The sequence below is a fragment of the Chanos chanos genome, chromosome 9 (genome assembly GCF_902362185.1).
Source record: "Chanos chanos chromosome 9, fChaCha1.1, whole genome shotgun sequence".
NCBI lineage: Eukaryota > Metazoa > Chordata > Actinopteri > Gonorynchiformes > Chanidae > Chanos > Chanos chanos.
Genome location: NC_044503.1, coordinates 34,446,713 through 34,462,286, shown reverse-complemented (window position 1 = coordinate 34,462,286; position 15,574 = coordinate 34,446,713). Strand labels below are relative to the sequence as shown.

Below are 15,574 nucleotides of genomic sequence, written 5' to 3'. Positions count from 1 at the left end.
CTAGGCTAAATATTGCCTTTTATTGTCAACATAATCTCGCAAGAAACACAATCCTGTGCTAGTTACTGTTTAAATCAATGTAGCACACTTCGTTTACAGACATCCTCTGTTATTAATGAATGTAGGGCATCATCCCTTAGTGCAGGTTTCTAATGTTCTCCCATGACCGTGTTTATCCAGCCCACATAATGGCTGACGCGGGTGTATACACCATATCTCCCTTTTTCACCACACTGGACTCCCCAGCTAACGATACCACCAACCCAATACCGGTCACTTTCTCTGTCTTTTAACACAAAAGCTGAGCCACTGTCACCACTGCATGTGTCTGCTCCACCTTCAGGTAAACCAGCACAGAACATGTTGCCAGTGAAGGGCATGACAGGTATGTTCTCTTGCTTCAGTCTTTCGAAGGAGTTGCGACATTCTGTCTGATCCACTAGGGGGAGCACTATGTATCTGAGCTCATTAGAGATGCTCATTTCCTCTGTGTACCCGAAGCCTGACACCCACCTAAGAGAGACAAGTTGAGACAAAAAGGACAATAAACACATAGAAAGAGTTAGATACAGATAAAGCACATTACATTTGCTAATTTGTTTCCTGAAAATGCATCACTTTGGTCTACTGTTTCCCAAACATCCTAGCCCTTGTTCTCACCCGCTGCGTTCATATTTGGCGCCCTCTGGTGGTAGACACAAGGGCTGAACTTCAGAGTTGAAAGTAAGAGGTCTTGCAAGCTTAATCAAGGCAATGTCGTTATCGAAGTTGTTGTTGCCTTGATATTGGGGGTGAATATGTATAGATGCGATTTCAAGAGGAGTACTCTCTAGCCGTACTTTTACATCATTGTGTCCAACATACAACTGAAAATAAACAACCACAAATTTTCAGGTATTAACACCGTATACAAATGATATATTCCTATCATTGGTCATAAAAGCCTGGATGTTATGTTACATACCTTCACACTTTCCTTTGGTGTGACTCCACTTCCAGACTTAAGGTTATGGGCTGCAGTCATGATCCATTGTTCACCGATAACTATGGCACCTCCACGCCCAGTAGTGCTTAGGAGGACTTGCCAAGGGAACGTTTCTGCTGGAGCGTTCTTACCTCCCAACACTCTCTGATGACTACCTGGGATTCCAATGGGATGGCCACACACTGACAAACACAACACACAAATGCACACACACACACACACACACACACACTTTTATACAGAAGGAAGCACCACATACTAGCATTAAGATGTTTTAAAAACAGAGACCTTACCTTACATATGTTTGACAATATGACAAAGACGTGAAATTATGTGTCAAAAATTCTCTCTCTCTCTCTCTCTCTCTCTCTCTCTCTCTCTCTTTCACATGCAAACACAAACACACACACACACAAACACACACATATACTCGCACAAACAGACAAAGTTTAATGCACAATAACCAATACGCATCGCTCTTGCATACACAAGAGTGTCAGGAGGAGGTAAATGATAATTTACAAATAGAGATCATTTGTCAGTCAGTCCTTCTATTCGGCCCAGAACAAAAGCCCTTAGGTTTGGAATATCAGTCCTGTGATTACCTGGAAGGCACGGAGGGATAATGTCATTGTGATCACTTTCTTTCCACTTCCTATCTGCATCACAGGTATACCTGACTGAAAAACAATAAACATGAAATATGCATCAGTGTCATAAAATGGGTGGTGATCCATTATCTTTTAGAGTTAAACTGCACCTCACTTACGGTTCTGTGCACCAGGAAAGGTATAGTATGGTTCATTGCAGTGATACTGAATCACAGAACGGAATTCGTTGTTAGAGCCGGCAAGAAACCGGACACCCCCATTCAGTAGTGGTTTGGGCTCACCACAGTCAATGACTGCCATAGAGAGAAGCACAGGGAGAAACCAGAATGTGTCAGAGAGGGGTGGCACACCATTAACTTTGCAGAGAGTAATGAAGCAGAGACACATGAAAATACACTTGATCACACAAGTGTATTTTGTATGTAATTTTGGAGGTAGAGATTACTAGAACAGCGTTGCCTGTATGTGTGAGTGCGTGTGAGAGAGACAGAGAGCGAAAGGGTAAACGTGAGACGTTAAGACTCACTGTGACACTCGGGAAGGGTCCTGTGCCACTGGCCGTCGCTTTTACACATTGACATAAAACTTGAAATCTCCCTCCCATTCTGTAAGAGGGAGAAAGAGAAAAGTTCGCCGTGAAATCCTGTGATCAGACTGTGAAGGATTTCTCTGCTGAAACCTCATTCGTCCTCTCTCACCAGCATGAGTTTGTATCCGGTGTCGCAGCGGACTTGTATGTAGTCTCTGTAGAGGTACTCGGAGAAGTCTGGTGTGACTCTGCCATTGGCGATCTTTTGCGGAGATCCACACGCCACCCCTTTCAGAGACATCGAAGAGATATTTCGGAATCACTTTGTTATGGGATTTGACTATGAAACTTTGATGTCTACTTAATCTATACACTTATCCCATGGATTGTGGGTCTTCTTATTTTTTTTAATCCTCACTTTATCCCTTGCTCTTCTCACTCTCACACATTCTCTCTCTATCTATCTATCTATCTATCTATCTATCTATCTATCTATCTATCTATCTGTCTGTCTGTCTGTCTATCTATCTATCTATTCCTCTCTGTGTTTCCCCCTTTGTCTCACTGTGGGTAGTGTAGTGCAGGTTCCAGCCACGGCTGAGTCCATGCCAGTCCGTGTGGTACTCCAGCTGAACAGAATTAGACTCAGTGTGGTAAAGTCCGGGGCTTTGATCCCCACACAGTTTCTTAGGCTCCTTGCCCGGTACTGACACCTGGGACAGACAGAGACCGGCATTCACGTCACAAAATGCATGTTAATGAACACCATTTAAGCAGCTGGAGTCTGGTATCAATGCATGCACTAGCTTTCTGAGGCACCAGAAGTCACTTTAGAGATGTTATTGTTCTATGCCAGGGACTCCCCCTTTTTTTTGTATGGGGGATTAAGGCGGTGCCCTTTGCAGGGACTTTGGGTGTGGCATTATGTGATCGCATGCCCTTGCTGAAGTCAGCCATGGCTCAGCCAGGCGTCGAACACCCGATTCTCACATTGAAAGTTAAGTGCCTAACCAACCAGGCTACAGAAGCCATTTAGAGACGTATTGAGTATGTATTCATAAGTAGCCAGTTATGAGATGCGCCACCCCATTCGAACAGATATTGAGTCACCTGAATGTGACTCAAATGTGGTGATCCTCTTTGACTTTTCATGCTTTGACAGTATCTACTCTCAGCAAAAAAGGATGTGACAAACAAAAAACATCCAGTCAGCAGAGGTTTGAAGGTGAATAGCAAAAATCTAACAACGCGATACCAGCACAGCACGCGAGTTGTCTGAAGAGAACGTACAACTCGTCAACCTGTGCGACGGTGGGGCTTTAGTAGCAATCCGTTACACTGGGTTCCACTCTTGTCAGCCAAAAACAAGCCCAGTTGTGTAGGCAATCACTGATTTGGTGGAGGAGTGGAGAAATCCTGGCTGGTCTGATGAATCCTTGATAGTATTATTTCAAAAATTATTACAAACACACACACATGCACATACATACACACACACTCAGAAGTAGGAGAGTACCTTTAGCCAGTGGTAGAGGCAGGTGGGCCCGTTGTCATCTATCTGCTCTATTTGGAAGTCCCCGCTGAAGTTTAGGGTGATGATGAAACCAGGCTCCACTGTGATGTTGTAGTGACAGTCCTGGTCGAGGGGAGAGGGGTCAGGGTAGCCCGGACTCGAGAGGATGCCCTGGGGTTCAGTGAAGACCCCCCCTCCACAGTGCACTGCACAGAGGAAGAGTGGGATTTATACAGCTCTTGAGGCATAGTCAAAGCAAAGAACAGCCATTGGGACTATTACGTACTGGGACTATCACCTACCACTTTACAGTCCTATTAACAAAGGTTCTGTATGTACGGTAAATCCTGTTGTGTATATGCATGCATTTCATATAGATGTACAGACGGAGAGAGAGAGAATTCACATGTTGAATATTCACGTTCATTAGCATGTTTTCTGTATTCACCCAGGTGTGATGTATATGTTCACATCATACTCACACACACAGGTGCGCTGGTCAGGCCGCAGTTGGTAGCCATGGTTACAAGCACACAAGTAGGAGCCTACGGTGTTGAGGCAAATTTGGGAACAGAGAGGACCACTCTCATCTTCTGGGTTGGGAGAGGAGCACTCATCCACATCTGTGTATGTGTATGTATGAGAGAGAGCAAAGGTAGGCAGACTTGTTTAGGACACTATATTAACGCTACGGTAGTGAATCAACCACTTATCCATGCACAACAATCATCGCTTCACTAGTGATCATTAACAGTAGATTCAGGTACACATTTGTCAACGATTTATTAGTCATCATTTTAAGTTGATCATTACCGTTCGGGGCATGAAGGAACATTGTGATCTTTGACTATAAAGCCTGGGAGGGTGCAGGGGGTGGAGTGTTCTGAATCAGACCAAACCACTTCTATTTAATGAGCTTTTTTGCTCATACAGATACACGTACAGATAAATAATGTGTTGAGCATTTACATTTGTATATTGATAGTTGGTGAGTCAATCATTAATGACTTAGTATTATTCAAAAGATATTGAAATAGGATGTTGTAACATCAGACTTGTTTTGTAACACACACCTACAGCCTGATAGAAAGCAGAAAAGCCCAGGTGCTGCTGAGAGCCTGCGTTTGAACCATCTGTCTGAAAAACTAGCTGAAGGTGGTTGCCAGGAGATAAGATTGGTTCTTTGCCTGGGTGTCGGCCATTGGCAGAATTATCCTGGCCACAGTACTTTCCAAGAATTTTCTGACCATATAGAACCTGACAAGCAATATCAACAACATCAACAGTAATCAGATATATATATATATCATTCAAGTTGTGATGCCATCTGTGTCACCATAAGTTTTTTCAATATGTTTAGAAGTGTTGTCTTTATTCAGTTTTGCATGTTAGTACCTCAACTTAATATGTCTGACTGACCGTAACTGAGTCGTAGAAGCAGTTGTCTGAAGGCTCGACATCCATGTGGTTAAAAGTGAGCTGAATACGGTAGCCTTTCGGTACCTCCAGCTCCCACTGTACATACAGATCGCCTGGGTAGCCTTTGGGGTAAGAGGGGGAATTCACTTCCCCGTAGAGAGCTGGCTCACAGAAGCACACACTCACGCACACATATAACACGCTGCAGTCACCCAGGGATGTGAATATGTGTGTTTGTGAGACAGAGACAAGCAATGGCGTTTGTTTGTGTGTTTCATAGAGAAAAGGTGTTTTCAGCTGTCTTAATCAGCAGAGTGCATGGTAAATTCTAATTAGGGCTTCTGTAACCTAAACATTTCAGGTGTTCAGACGTCATTGGCTTCCCTGAGCTTGAACTGTGAAACATGTGTAAACATCAACTATGATGTGTTTATAAATTTGTGAATATAAATCATAACAGTTAGAAATGCGGCTTCAGCCAGACTCACCAGATGATACGTCTCCAGCCCATCATTGTAATGTGACATCCAGACTTGACCAATTTTCATCTAAACTAGGTGTAATGTTTTCAGCCTGTTTGGTCACTGCGTCATTTAGCATGAGAAGCAATGCTGGTCTGAGGGACATAGGTCCAAAAGTCAAGCAAAAAAAAAAGTTTGTTTGAATTGGCTAAAGAAAGGAAGCAAATCAAAAAGAGACCAGACAGAGAAGACTGTAGACATAACGTTTCCCGTAAATGCTGCGGTGTTTTGGATTTGTTTGCTAAAAGAGGTACAAATTCCACCTCAGCAACTCTGCCACCCTATTTGCCATGTTACTGTTGGTATTTTTGCAGTTGTATCATTCGTTATGAAATTATTTTTTATCCTTTTTAAGAAGAAGACAGGAAGACATTTTATGAATATGAGTTTAATTGGGTTATTTAAAAACGATGTTTCTCGATAAGAGTAAATCAAAAATCCTCATTGATAAGAGTAAATCAAAATCCATGTATACAGTTTATTCCAGTGTTTGGTGACAGAATTACAAACACAAATGAAAAGAAGCTGAACAAATGCATAGAAGGATTAAGTGTTTGTGTGCGTCTCTGCCGTCAAACTGATGCTGGTTTGTTTCCATGACTTCCTTTATCTAGTCTGGGTAGTTCTGAACCTTGGTGTAGAAGCCGACGGATCCACATTGGTTTGAGTCCAAAGATACGATGCCTCTCAGTTGATAGGGTCTGTCAGGATTCCCAGAGCTCAACACAGGAACTACCAGTGGACCTCCACCATCAGCCCTACACCCCTACCTTTATCACCACCAGCACAGAACATATTCTGTGCGAAAGGTAAATTCCCAACTCTGGATTTCTCACAGATGTCTTTTGACTTCTCCTGCACGTTCCCATAAAGCAAATACCGACTTAATCTATTCTCGTTTACTGCTCCAAACCCTGAGATGGTGCCATCCTTGCCCTCCATCGCATGCCCATCCTTATTGCTCGGTAGACACACAGGTAGCAGGTTGGGGCCAAGTTTGCCCCTACATGACATCTTGATCAAGGCAATATCATTGTCGTAGCTTGGGGGATCTTCATCAGCATGGCTAATTTTATGAAATTCAGGATGAATTATGATCTTCTCTGACTCCACGCTGATGGCATTAGCATCTTGGCCGACAACCATGCCCCCATCAACAACATGGGCGGCAGTAATGGCCCAGCGATCGCTAATCAAAGCTGCACCTCCTCGAGGATTTTTCTTCAGGAGCTGCCAAGGGATTGAACCAAGACGGGCCTTGTCCCTGCCAGAAAACCTGCCAGCATCAGCACTCTGTGTATCATTTGTTCCGCATACTGAGAGGAAAAGAGAAAAAGAGAGAGATAGGGAGGGAGACAGTGGGAGGGGCAGAAAGAGATAAAGGTGAGGACCTTGCAGAAAGACCCACAGAACCATGTTGCCACCAGGATCATGCCCAATTCAGAATTTTGAACTGCACCCTATCTGGGCATTCATTCAAACAGCTAGTAATGGGTAATCTTCCATTTTGCTCTTTATTTTGGGTGGAAATTTTTTAGACTTTACTTGATTAAATGTTCTCCCTGAATTTGAATTCAAATTCAAATTCTACATCAGATCAGGGGATTGGGCGTGGTAGGGCAGTTTCCCTCAAGCTTTTGAAGTTCTAAACTGAGAAGAACCCTAGTGGCCACTAATCCATGTTGTATTTGTCGGATCTGGAACACATTGAGGCCACTGCTCTTTACCACTCTCCAAGACCCAGGCTCCATTGGCATTACGTGTGAGTGAGCTTGACAGATCAAACACAAAGGCAATTATTAATAGTTTTCTGCTCATGAAGATTGATTCTTCTCTTTCTCGTGCCCTGACCCTTTTCACACAAGCTTTTTTATCCATAAATGTTCTTGCAACTTTCTGGAACAAAGTCATGCGTTACCGTGGGCCAGACTCGAAATTCTTGAAAAGTTTATCCAGCAATTTTTCTGATCAAGAAAGTGTAGTACACATTATAGAGTGATATGTAGTGCATTAGGAGATAGAATCATCAGGGTCATAGGTAGGGGTTGAGCTTAGAAGAGTGGGTTACAGGCAGTCCCCAATTCACGATGGTTCAACTTAGGATGTTTCAACTTTACGATGATGCGAAAGCGATAAGCATTCAGTAGAAACTGAATTTGTACTTCGAATTTTGACCTTTTCCCAGGCTAGCGATATGCGGTAATGCAGTACTCTCTCGTGATGCTGGGCAGCGGCAGTGAGCCACAGCTGTAGCATCCCCAGCTGATGGATGCTCTTAGTCTTAAACTACTGTTTTATGAAGAGTCGCTTTGGGGTTAGGGTTAGTCAGTCTTCGCAGTCTTCGCAAACGAGCTAAAGGAAGCCAACAAACAAACATACCATTTATCATTGACAATAACACATCAAGAACATACAGCAGAAGGCTACATATCTTACTAAATATTACTGTACAAATAAAGAATGTACTGAAGACATTATACATTGTTGTAGTCATACACAATGAGTTCACTAAATTGTTCAGAATAGTAATTCAAATTAAACCACGCTGCTATTTGTTTTTAACGGGACAACAATTCAGTGGTATCACAGTTCAAAGTATGAAACATACATCTCACTTAAAACAGCCAAAATCAAACACAAATCCACCAACCTCATGCCCCCATCAGCCAGGTGCTAAACGATATAAAACACACTCTAGTGTATTAGTGTACTAATACTTGAGAGTTTTGCAAACTAGTACTTTGAGACCTCCAACACTTTTGCAGTGATTATTTTCATCCGACAGTGCGATCGACAACTGTGCATGAGCACCAGGCAGGATAATTGAATTTCGACATAAAGCCACGTTCCAAGAAATAAGACGCTATCGTAAACACATATGCATGAACACAAAAAAGGGCGCTTATCATAAACAATAATATAACTCAATTAAAGGTTATTTACAGCAGTTCCCAGTCAGCCACGCGACCATGAAGGTGAACAACGGATAGGCCTACGCTACAGTGTACTGTGCTGCCAGCGTTTCTGAACATGTTGAAGGTAGGCTAGGCTGAACTTTGATGTTCGGTAGGTTAGATATACTGTATAAAATGCATGTTTCCACTTAAGATATTTTCGACTTTCGATGGGTTTATCGGGACATAACCCCATCATAAGTTGAGGAGCACCTGTAATTAATCACTTCCTTTCATTTCAATAAAACCAAACAAAAAAAAATGCAATACACAGTATTTCCCCAGGGATTGTCACAAAAAGGCCACAAAAAAATCGCTCTCAAGTGATTTGGAGGCAAAATTGTCCATCTGAAATCAAGGATGAACGTTCAGGGTATTCTGTGGGATATTTTAACTTGGTTTTCCTTGTTATCTACAGCTATCCAAGGCCCCCCCTTTCTCTCCTACAGTTTTTATTCCACTTTAATTCCGCTTCTCCTAGGGTTTTGGCTTCCATTGTCTTTGATTTGTGTACCGTTTTTTTCTCCCAGTCATGTCTTGCCCTCTTTTTCAGTATGTATTCCACATGAATGCCCTTCCTTCCACCCTCTGCCCTCCACCACCTTACATCAGTGGATTCATTTTTACTATGTTACAATTAATTTCCAGCCATTATTTAATCATATTTTTTTATCCTTTGTGACACTGTCACATCCTACCAAGTGCAATCACCATGGTTTGCCAAAAATGGATTTTTGGGTGTGTGCCTCTTCATACAGGAGTGTTCCACAGTCATAAGACTAGTGAGAGAGCAGGAGTGAGAACTGAGAGAGAGAGTTCAGACAAATTGAAATTGTGTTTTATTTTGCATAACATTGACCACGTTTCAATACTATCCCCAATCGGCACTTTATCTTGGAAGGACAAAGCTGCATAGTTAACAGCCCATAATTCAACATCAGAAAAGCCATCTTTTTTTCCTCCATTCAAGTGTGGACAACACAGAAACGTTTCTCTGTGGGATGGGTCACACAAACCAAAGGAGTGACACCATCTCTCGTAAGGTTCGTGTATCAGGTGCTCATGCCCGTAACATTCAACAGACACAGGTTTCCAATCACATGTCGTTCTTACATCTTTTAAAACCAATGAGATAGAAATCACTCAGATGCCACTGTATAGAACAGTCAATGACGGTCTGTTCAAAAGCTTTGTTTGTGCACTCTTGCAACATGCAACACTTTTGTGACGCCAGTGAAGAAGTGCAGAGGGGAAGAACAAGAGAGTTCGACTTGTGTATATGGTTGGAGGTGAGCCATTATAATCAGTCACTATGTGCACTTAGAAGGGAGAGAGTATAATGAGAGTGAGAGCAAAAGGAGGGAATATTGTATTTTATTTTTTAATGTAATTCATAGTGTTGCGTGGAGGCATTGTTCTCTTTAAAGAGATTCAGATGTTACAGGACTTTTAATGACCCCTTAATGCAGGTTGCTAATTATCTCTCATGATCTTGTTTATCCACTCCACATAACGGCTGACGCGGGTGTATACACCGTATCTGCCTTTTTCACCACACTGGATTCCCCAGCTAACGATACCAGCAACCCAATACCGGTCACTTTCTCTGTCTTTTAACACAAAAGCTGAGCCAGTGTCACCACTGCATGTGTCCGCTCCACCTTCAGTTAAACCAGCGCAGAACATGTTGTCAGTGAAGGGCATGACCTCTATTTTCTGTTGCTTCAGTCTTTCGAAGGAGTTGCGGCATTCTGTCTGATCCACTAGGGGGAGCACTATGTATCTGAGCTCATTAGAGATGCTCATTTCCTCTGTGTACCCGAAGCCTGACACCCACCTAAGAGAGAGGCAGTTGAGACAAAAAGGACAATAAACACATAGAAAGAGTTAGATACAGATAAAGCACATTACATTTGCTAATTTGTTTCCTGAAAATGCATCACTTTGGTCTACTGTTTCCCAAACATCCTAGCCCTTGTTCTCACCCGCTGCGTTCATATTTGGCGCCCTCTGGTGGTAGACACAAGGGCTGAACTTCAGAGTTGAAAGTAAGAGGTCTTGCAAGCTTAATCAAGGCAATGTCGTTATCGAAGTTGTTGTTGCCTTGATATTGGGGGTGAATATGTATAGATGCGATTTCAAGAGGAGGATTGTTTATCCGTTCTTTTACATCATTGTGTCCAACATACAACTGAAAATAAACAACCACAAATTTTCGGTTATTAGCACGGTATACAAATGATATATTCCTATCATTGGTCTTAAAAGCCTGGATGTCATGTTACATACCCTCACACTTTCCTTTGGTGTGACTCCACTTCCAGACACAAGGTTATTGGCTGCAGTCATGATCCATTGTTCACCGATAACTATGGCACCTCCACGCCCAGTAACGCTCAGGAGGACTTGCCAAGGGAATGTTCCTGCTGGAGCGTTCTTACCTCCCAACACCCTCTGACGACTGCCTGGGATTCCACTGGGATTCCCACACACTGACAAACGCAACACACACACAAAAACACACACACACGCCAGGGCACGTGAGCAGAGTGGACTGAGGACCGGAATGTTCGTCATTTCATGGGTGAAAGGTGCGTTTCATTTCGAAGACTGAAGCATGACCATCCAAGGCCGCTTCACTTTACTCTACTGCCACCCATATTGCTCTGCTTCTCCATTGTCTTTCCCCAGACAATTTGCACTAGTTACAACTTCAAAATGTAATCCGTAATATACACCACTACAGTAACAGACACAATGAAAATAAGAGTGAAAAAAGAGCAGTTCATTACTGATGACAACCATGTAAGGTTTATGCAGCTAACTACATCACTAAACAAAATTCATCGTCAAAAACAGACTTCTGAGAAGCTTAAGCTGGAGAAGAATAAAAGCGCATCTCGATTTTTCTTTGGGTTTAAGAGCGACGACACATGAATGGGGGTGCGGTGCATGTGCAGTGAAACATGGTGCAGAGTTTTAACTTGTTTGGCTCTACTCACATGCTCTGACACAAACACACACACGCACCTTTATACAAAGCAAACAACCATTTAAGCCTTTAGATGTTTTAACACAGACAAAATACTCTTCTGTTTGCAAGACCATATTACAGAAGATATAATGTTATATGGCAAAAATTCTTCATGCTGTCACACATGCAAACACACTCACACACACTCCAACTTTAATGTGCAATAAGTGAACGTACATATCTTACTCTCACAGAAACACACATTCATGAGTGGCAAGAAGAAATAAATGCCAGTTTATGAATAGAGATCTTTTGTCAATGAGTCAAAGTCCTTTTTCCTGTCCAGAACAGAAGCCCTGAGGTTTGGAATATCAGTCCTGTGATTACCTGGAAGGCACGGAGGGATGATGATGTCATTGTGATCATTTACTGTCCTCTTCCCATCTGCAGCACAGGTATAACTAACTGAAAAATAGAAAAGGACAGAGATTCACATTGAAATTCCAGAAGTCTACAACAACAACGGCAGACTTTTTGATTGGCACCATTTGCACAATATGAGTTCATAAACAGAGGGGAAAAAATGTATAAATGCCCTAAAAGGGACAGTGATCCTTTCTGCATCTGACTTACTGTTCTGTGCACCAGGAAAGGCATAGTACGGTTCATTGCAGTGGTACTGAATCACAGAATGGTTCTGAGAGTCGGAGAGAAACCGAAAACCCCCATTTGGTAGCAGTTTGGGCTCATCACAGTCAATGGCCGCTATAGAGAGAAGCAAAGGGAGAAACCAGGATGTGTTAGAAATGAACTAGTCATTAACTTTGCAGAGCTACATATGAAAAGCTACAGATTACTAGAAAACCATTTCGTCTGTGCTATGTCTGTTTATGTGCGTGAGTGGCCGTGTTTGTGAGAGAGACAGAGAGAGGGAGTGAGTATGAGACTTTAGAGTCACTATGACTCTCAGAAATTTGTATCTGGTGTCGCAGCCCATATGAAAAAATAGTATACTATAGTATGTACTACAGTAAACTAGTTTACTATAGTGTACTGTAGTATATTGTGGTATTTACTGTAGTGAGTTACTATATGCTGTGGTATACTACAGTATACTATAGTAGGTACTATAGTAAGTTACTATACATTGTGGTATATTATAGTAGATACTACAGTAATTTACTATATATTGTGGTATCCTGTAGTAGAATCTATAGTAAGTTACTGTACATTGTGGTATACTGTAGTGGAGTCTATAGTAAGTTACTGTACATTGTGGTATCCTGTAGTAGAATCTATAGTAAGTTACTGTACATTGTGGTATACTGTAGTGGAGTCTATAGTAAGTTACTGTATATTGTGGTATACTGTAGTGGAGTCTATAGTAAGTTACTGTACATTGTGGTATACTGTAGTGGAGTCTATAGTAAGTTACTGTACATTGTGGTATACTGTAGTGGAGTCTATAGTAAGTTACTGTACATTGTGGTATACTGTAGTGGAGTCTATAGTAAGTTACTGTACATTGTGGTATACTGTAGTGGAGTCTATAGTAAGTTACTGTACATTGTGGTATACTGTAGTGGAATCTATAGTAAGTTACTGTACATTGTGGTATACTGTAGTGGAGTCTATAGTAAGTTACTGTATATTGTGGTATACTGTAGTGGAGTCTATAGTAAGTTACTGTACATTTGGGTATACTGTAGTGGAGTCTATAGTAAGTTACTGTACATTGTGGTATACTGTAGTGGAGTCTATAGTAAGTTACTGTAAATTGTGGTATACTGTAGTGGAGTCTATAGTAAGTTACTGTACATTGTGGTATACTGTATTACAGACTACATTATGTTACTATACATTGTGGTATACTGTAATAGAGACTACATTATGTTACTATACATTGTGGTATACTGTAATAGAGACTACATTATGTTACTATACATTGTGGTATACTGTAATAGAGACTACATTATGTTACTATACATTGTGGTATACTGTAGTGGAGTCTATAGTAAGTTACTATACATTGTGGTATGCTGTAATAGAGACTACATTATGTTACTATACATTGTGGTATACTGTAATAGAGACTACATTATGTTACTATACATTGTGGTATACTGTAATAGAGACTACATTATGTTACTATACATTGTGGTATACTGTAATAGAGACTACATTATGTTACTAAACATTGGGATATACTGTAGTAGATACTATAGTAAGTTAATATACATTGTAGTACACTGTGGTGTAGGCCAACTGTAGTAGATACTATAGCAAGTTGCTATATGCTGGAGTAAGTTTACTGTGTTTACTATGTAGCATACTACAGTATGATGTAATAATTACTAAAACATACAGTAGTGCACTACAGTGTTTGTTGTGTGCTGTGGTAAATTATAGTGGCCTAACGGGACAGCCCCATATGAAAAAATACCATATTACACTGTAGTAAATAACCTGTAATATATCCTCCATTTTACCATGGTGAATACTGTAGTGTTTTTGAACCATTGTTTAGTTATTTTACTGTAGTATACTGTACTGCAGTAAAATAGCTATAGTATGGTTCAAAAACACTGCAGTATTTACAATAGTAAAATGGAGGGTATACTGCAGGTTATTTACTATAGTATGCTATAGTATACTTCAGTAATATAACTATAGTATGATTCAAAACACTACAGTATTTACTATCGTAAAATGGAGGGTATGCTACAGTTTATTTACTATAGTATACTATAGTTTTTTTTTTTTCATGTGGGTATCCTTACTTTTTCTTGCCTAAGTGAAAAACCCACCACATGCCACTGGTGTACACCCAAGTTTGAAGTATGTGTTCACATAATACTCACACAGACAGGTGCGTTGGTCGGGCTGCAGTTGGTAGCCATGGTTACAATCACAAAAATAGGAGCCTATGGTGTTGAGGCAAATTTGGGAGCAGAGAGGACCACTCCCACCTTCTGGGTTGGGAGAGGAGCACTCATCCACATCTGTGTTTGTGTATGTATGAGAGAGAGCAAAGGTAGGCAGCAATTTATGTAAGAGACTATATTAACTGTAAGGCAGTGGATCAACCTCTTTGGTTGATGAAAAGTTATTAAAATCAGAATTTGTAACATTGGCCTTGTTTTGTAACACATACCTACGGCCTGGTAGAAAGCAGAAAAACCCAGGTGCTGCTGAGAGCCTGCGTTTGAACCATCTGTCTGAAAAACTAGCTGAAGGTGGTTGCCAGGAGATAAGATGGGTTCTTTGCCTGGGTCTTGGCCATTGGCAGAATTATCCTGGCCACAGTACTTTCCAAGAATTTTCTGACCATATAGAACCTGACAAGCAATATCAATATATATAAAAAATCATTAAAGTTGTAACACCATCATAACTTTTTGATATTTAGAAAACATTGTCTTTACTCATTTTTGCAGGTTAGTATTTCAGTTTAATAAAATGTGTGACTAACCATGACTGAATCATTGCAGCAGTTATTCGAAGGTTCCACATCGAAGTGGATGAATGTCAGCTGAATACGGTAGCCTTTCGGTACCTCCAGCTTCCATTGTACAAACAGATCGCTTGGGTAGGCTTTGGGGTACAGGGGGGAATGCACCTTCCCAGACAGTGATGACTCACAGAAACACACACTCACACACACACACAACACACTGCAATCACCCATTAATGTAGAAGAAGGTGTTTTCAGCTGTCTTAAATTCTTAATTGACAGAGCATATGGAAGATTCTAATTAGAGATTCTGTACACTAAAAGACTTTCAAGGTGTTCAGATTTCAATCACTTCCCTGCTTGAACTGTTGAATATGACCAAATGTAAATGTCACCTGTGATGTATTTATAAATATGTGAATATAAATCATAACAGTTAGAAATGCAGTTTCAGCCAGACTCACCAGATGATATGTCTCCAGCCCATCATTGTAATGTGACGTCCAGACTTGACTGAGTGGAGATTTTCATCTAAACTTTTAAAGTAGGTGTAATGTTTTTAGCCTGTTTGGTCACTGCGTCATTTAGCACGAAAGGCATTGCTGGTCTGAGGG

At 41.2% G+C, this 15,574-nt stretch overlaps 2 protein-coding genes and 1 pseudogene across 2 annotated transcripts; all 3 read right to left on the bottom strand.

The window, feature by feature from the left end:
* LOC115820329 (complement C1r-A subcomponent) lies at nt 1-5,677 on the bottom strand. The gene is made up of 13 exons (XM_030783863.1): nt 5,546-5,677; nt 5,058-5,259; nt 4,712-4,895; nt 4,121-4,261; nt 3,642-3,844; nt 2,691-2,838; nt 2,295-2,413; nt 2,123-2,201; nt 1,755-1,889; nt 1,591-1,665; nt 965-1,167; nt 661-866; nt 1-513 (listed from the first exon to the last, which is right to left on the bottom strand). Exons 1-13 carry the CDS (start codon nt 5,569-5,571, stop codon nt 150-152), a joined length of 2,085 nt encoding a protein of 694 aa, XP_030639723.1. The 5' UTR covers nt 5,572-5,677; the 3' UTR covers nt 1-149.
* A 511-nt stretch (nt 5,678-6,188) lies between these two features.
* On the bottom strand, nt 6,189-7,011 carry LOC115821675 (complement C1s subcomponent-like; annotated as a pseudogene).
* Nucleotides 7,012-9,354: 2,343 nt separating this feature from the next.
* Nucleotides 9,355-15,545, bottom strand: c1r (complement component 1, r subcomponent). Its single transcript, XM_030783865.1, has 9 exons — nt 15,425-15,545; nt 14,979-15,180; nt 14,661-14,844; nt 14,368-14,508; nt 12,140-12,271; nt 11,894-11,971; nt 10,822-11,024; nt 10,518-10,723; nt 9,355-10,369 (listed from the first exon to the last, which is right to left on the bottom strand). The coding sequence occupies exons 1-9, from the start codon at nt 15,448-15,450 to the stop codon at nt 10,006-10,008; spliced, it is 1,536 nt and encodes a 511-aa protein (XP_030639725.1). The 5' UTR covers nt 15,451-15,545; the 3' UTR covers nt 9,355-10,005.
* Nucleotides 15,546-15,574: the final 29 nt, after the last annotated feature.

Coding starts and splice junctions, on each gene's coding strand:
- c1r (XM_030783865.1), bottom strand. CDS start 15,450: ATGATGGGCTGGAGACATATCATCTG. Junction 14,845..14,978: donor GCTGCAATGATTCAGTCATG/GTTAGTCACACA, acceptor ATTGCTTGTCAG/GTTCTATATGGTCAGAAAAT. Junction 14,509..14,660: donor TGCTTTCTACCAGGCCGTAG/GTATGTGTTACA, acceptor ACACAAACACAG/ATGTGGATGAGTGCTCCTCT.
- LOC115820329 (XM_030783863.1), bottom strand. CDS start 5,571: ATGATGGGCTGGAGACGTATCATCTG. Junction 1,666..1,754: donor CTTTCCTGGTGCACAGAACC/GTAAGTGAGGTG, acceptor ATTGTTTTTCAG/TCAGGTATACCTGTGATGCA. Junction 867..964: donor CACCAAAGGAAAGTGTGAAG/GTATGTAACATA, acceptor GTTTATTTTCAG/TTGTATGTTGGACACAATGA.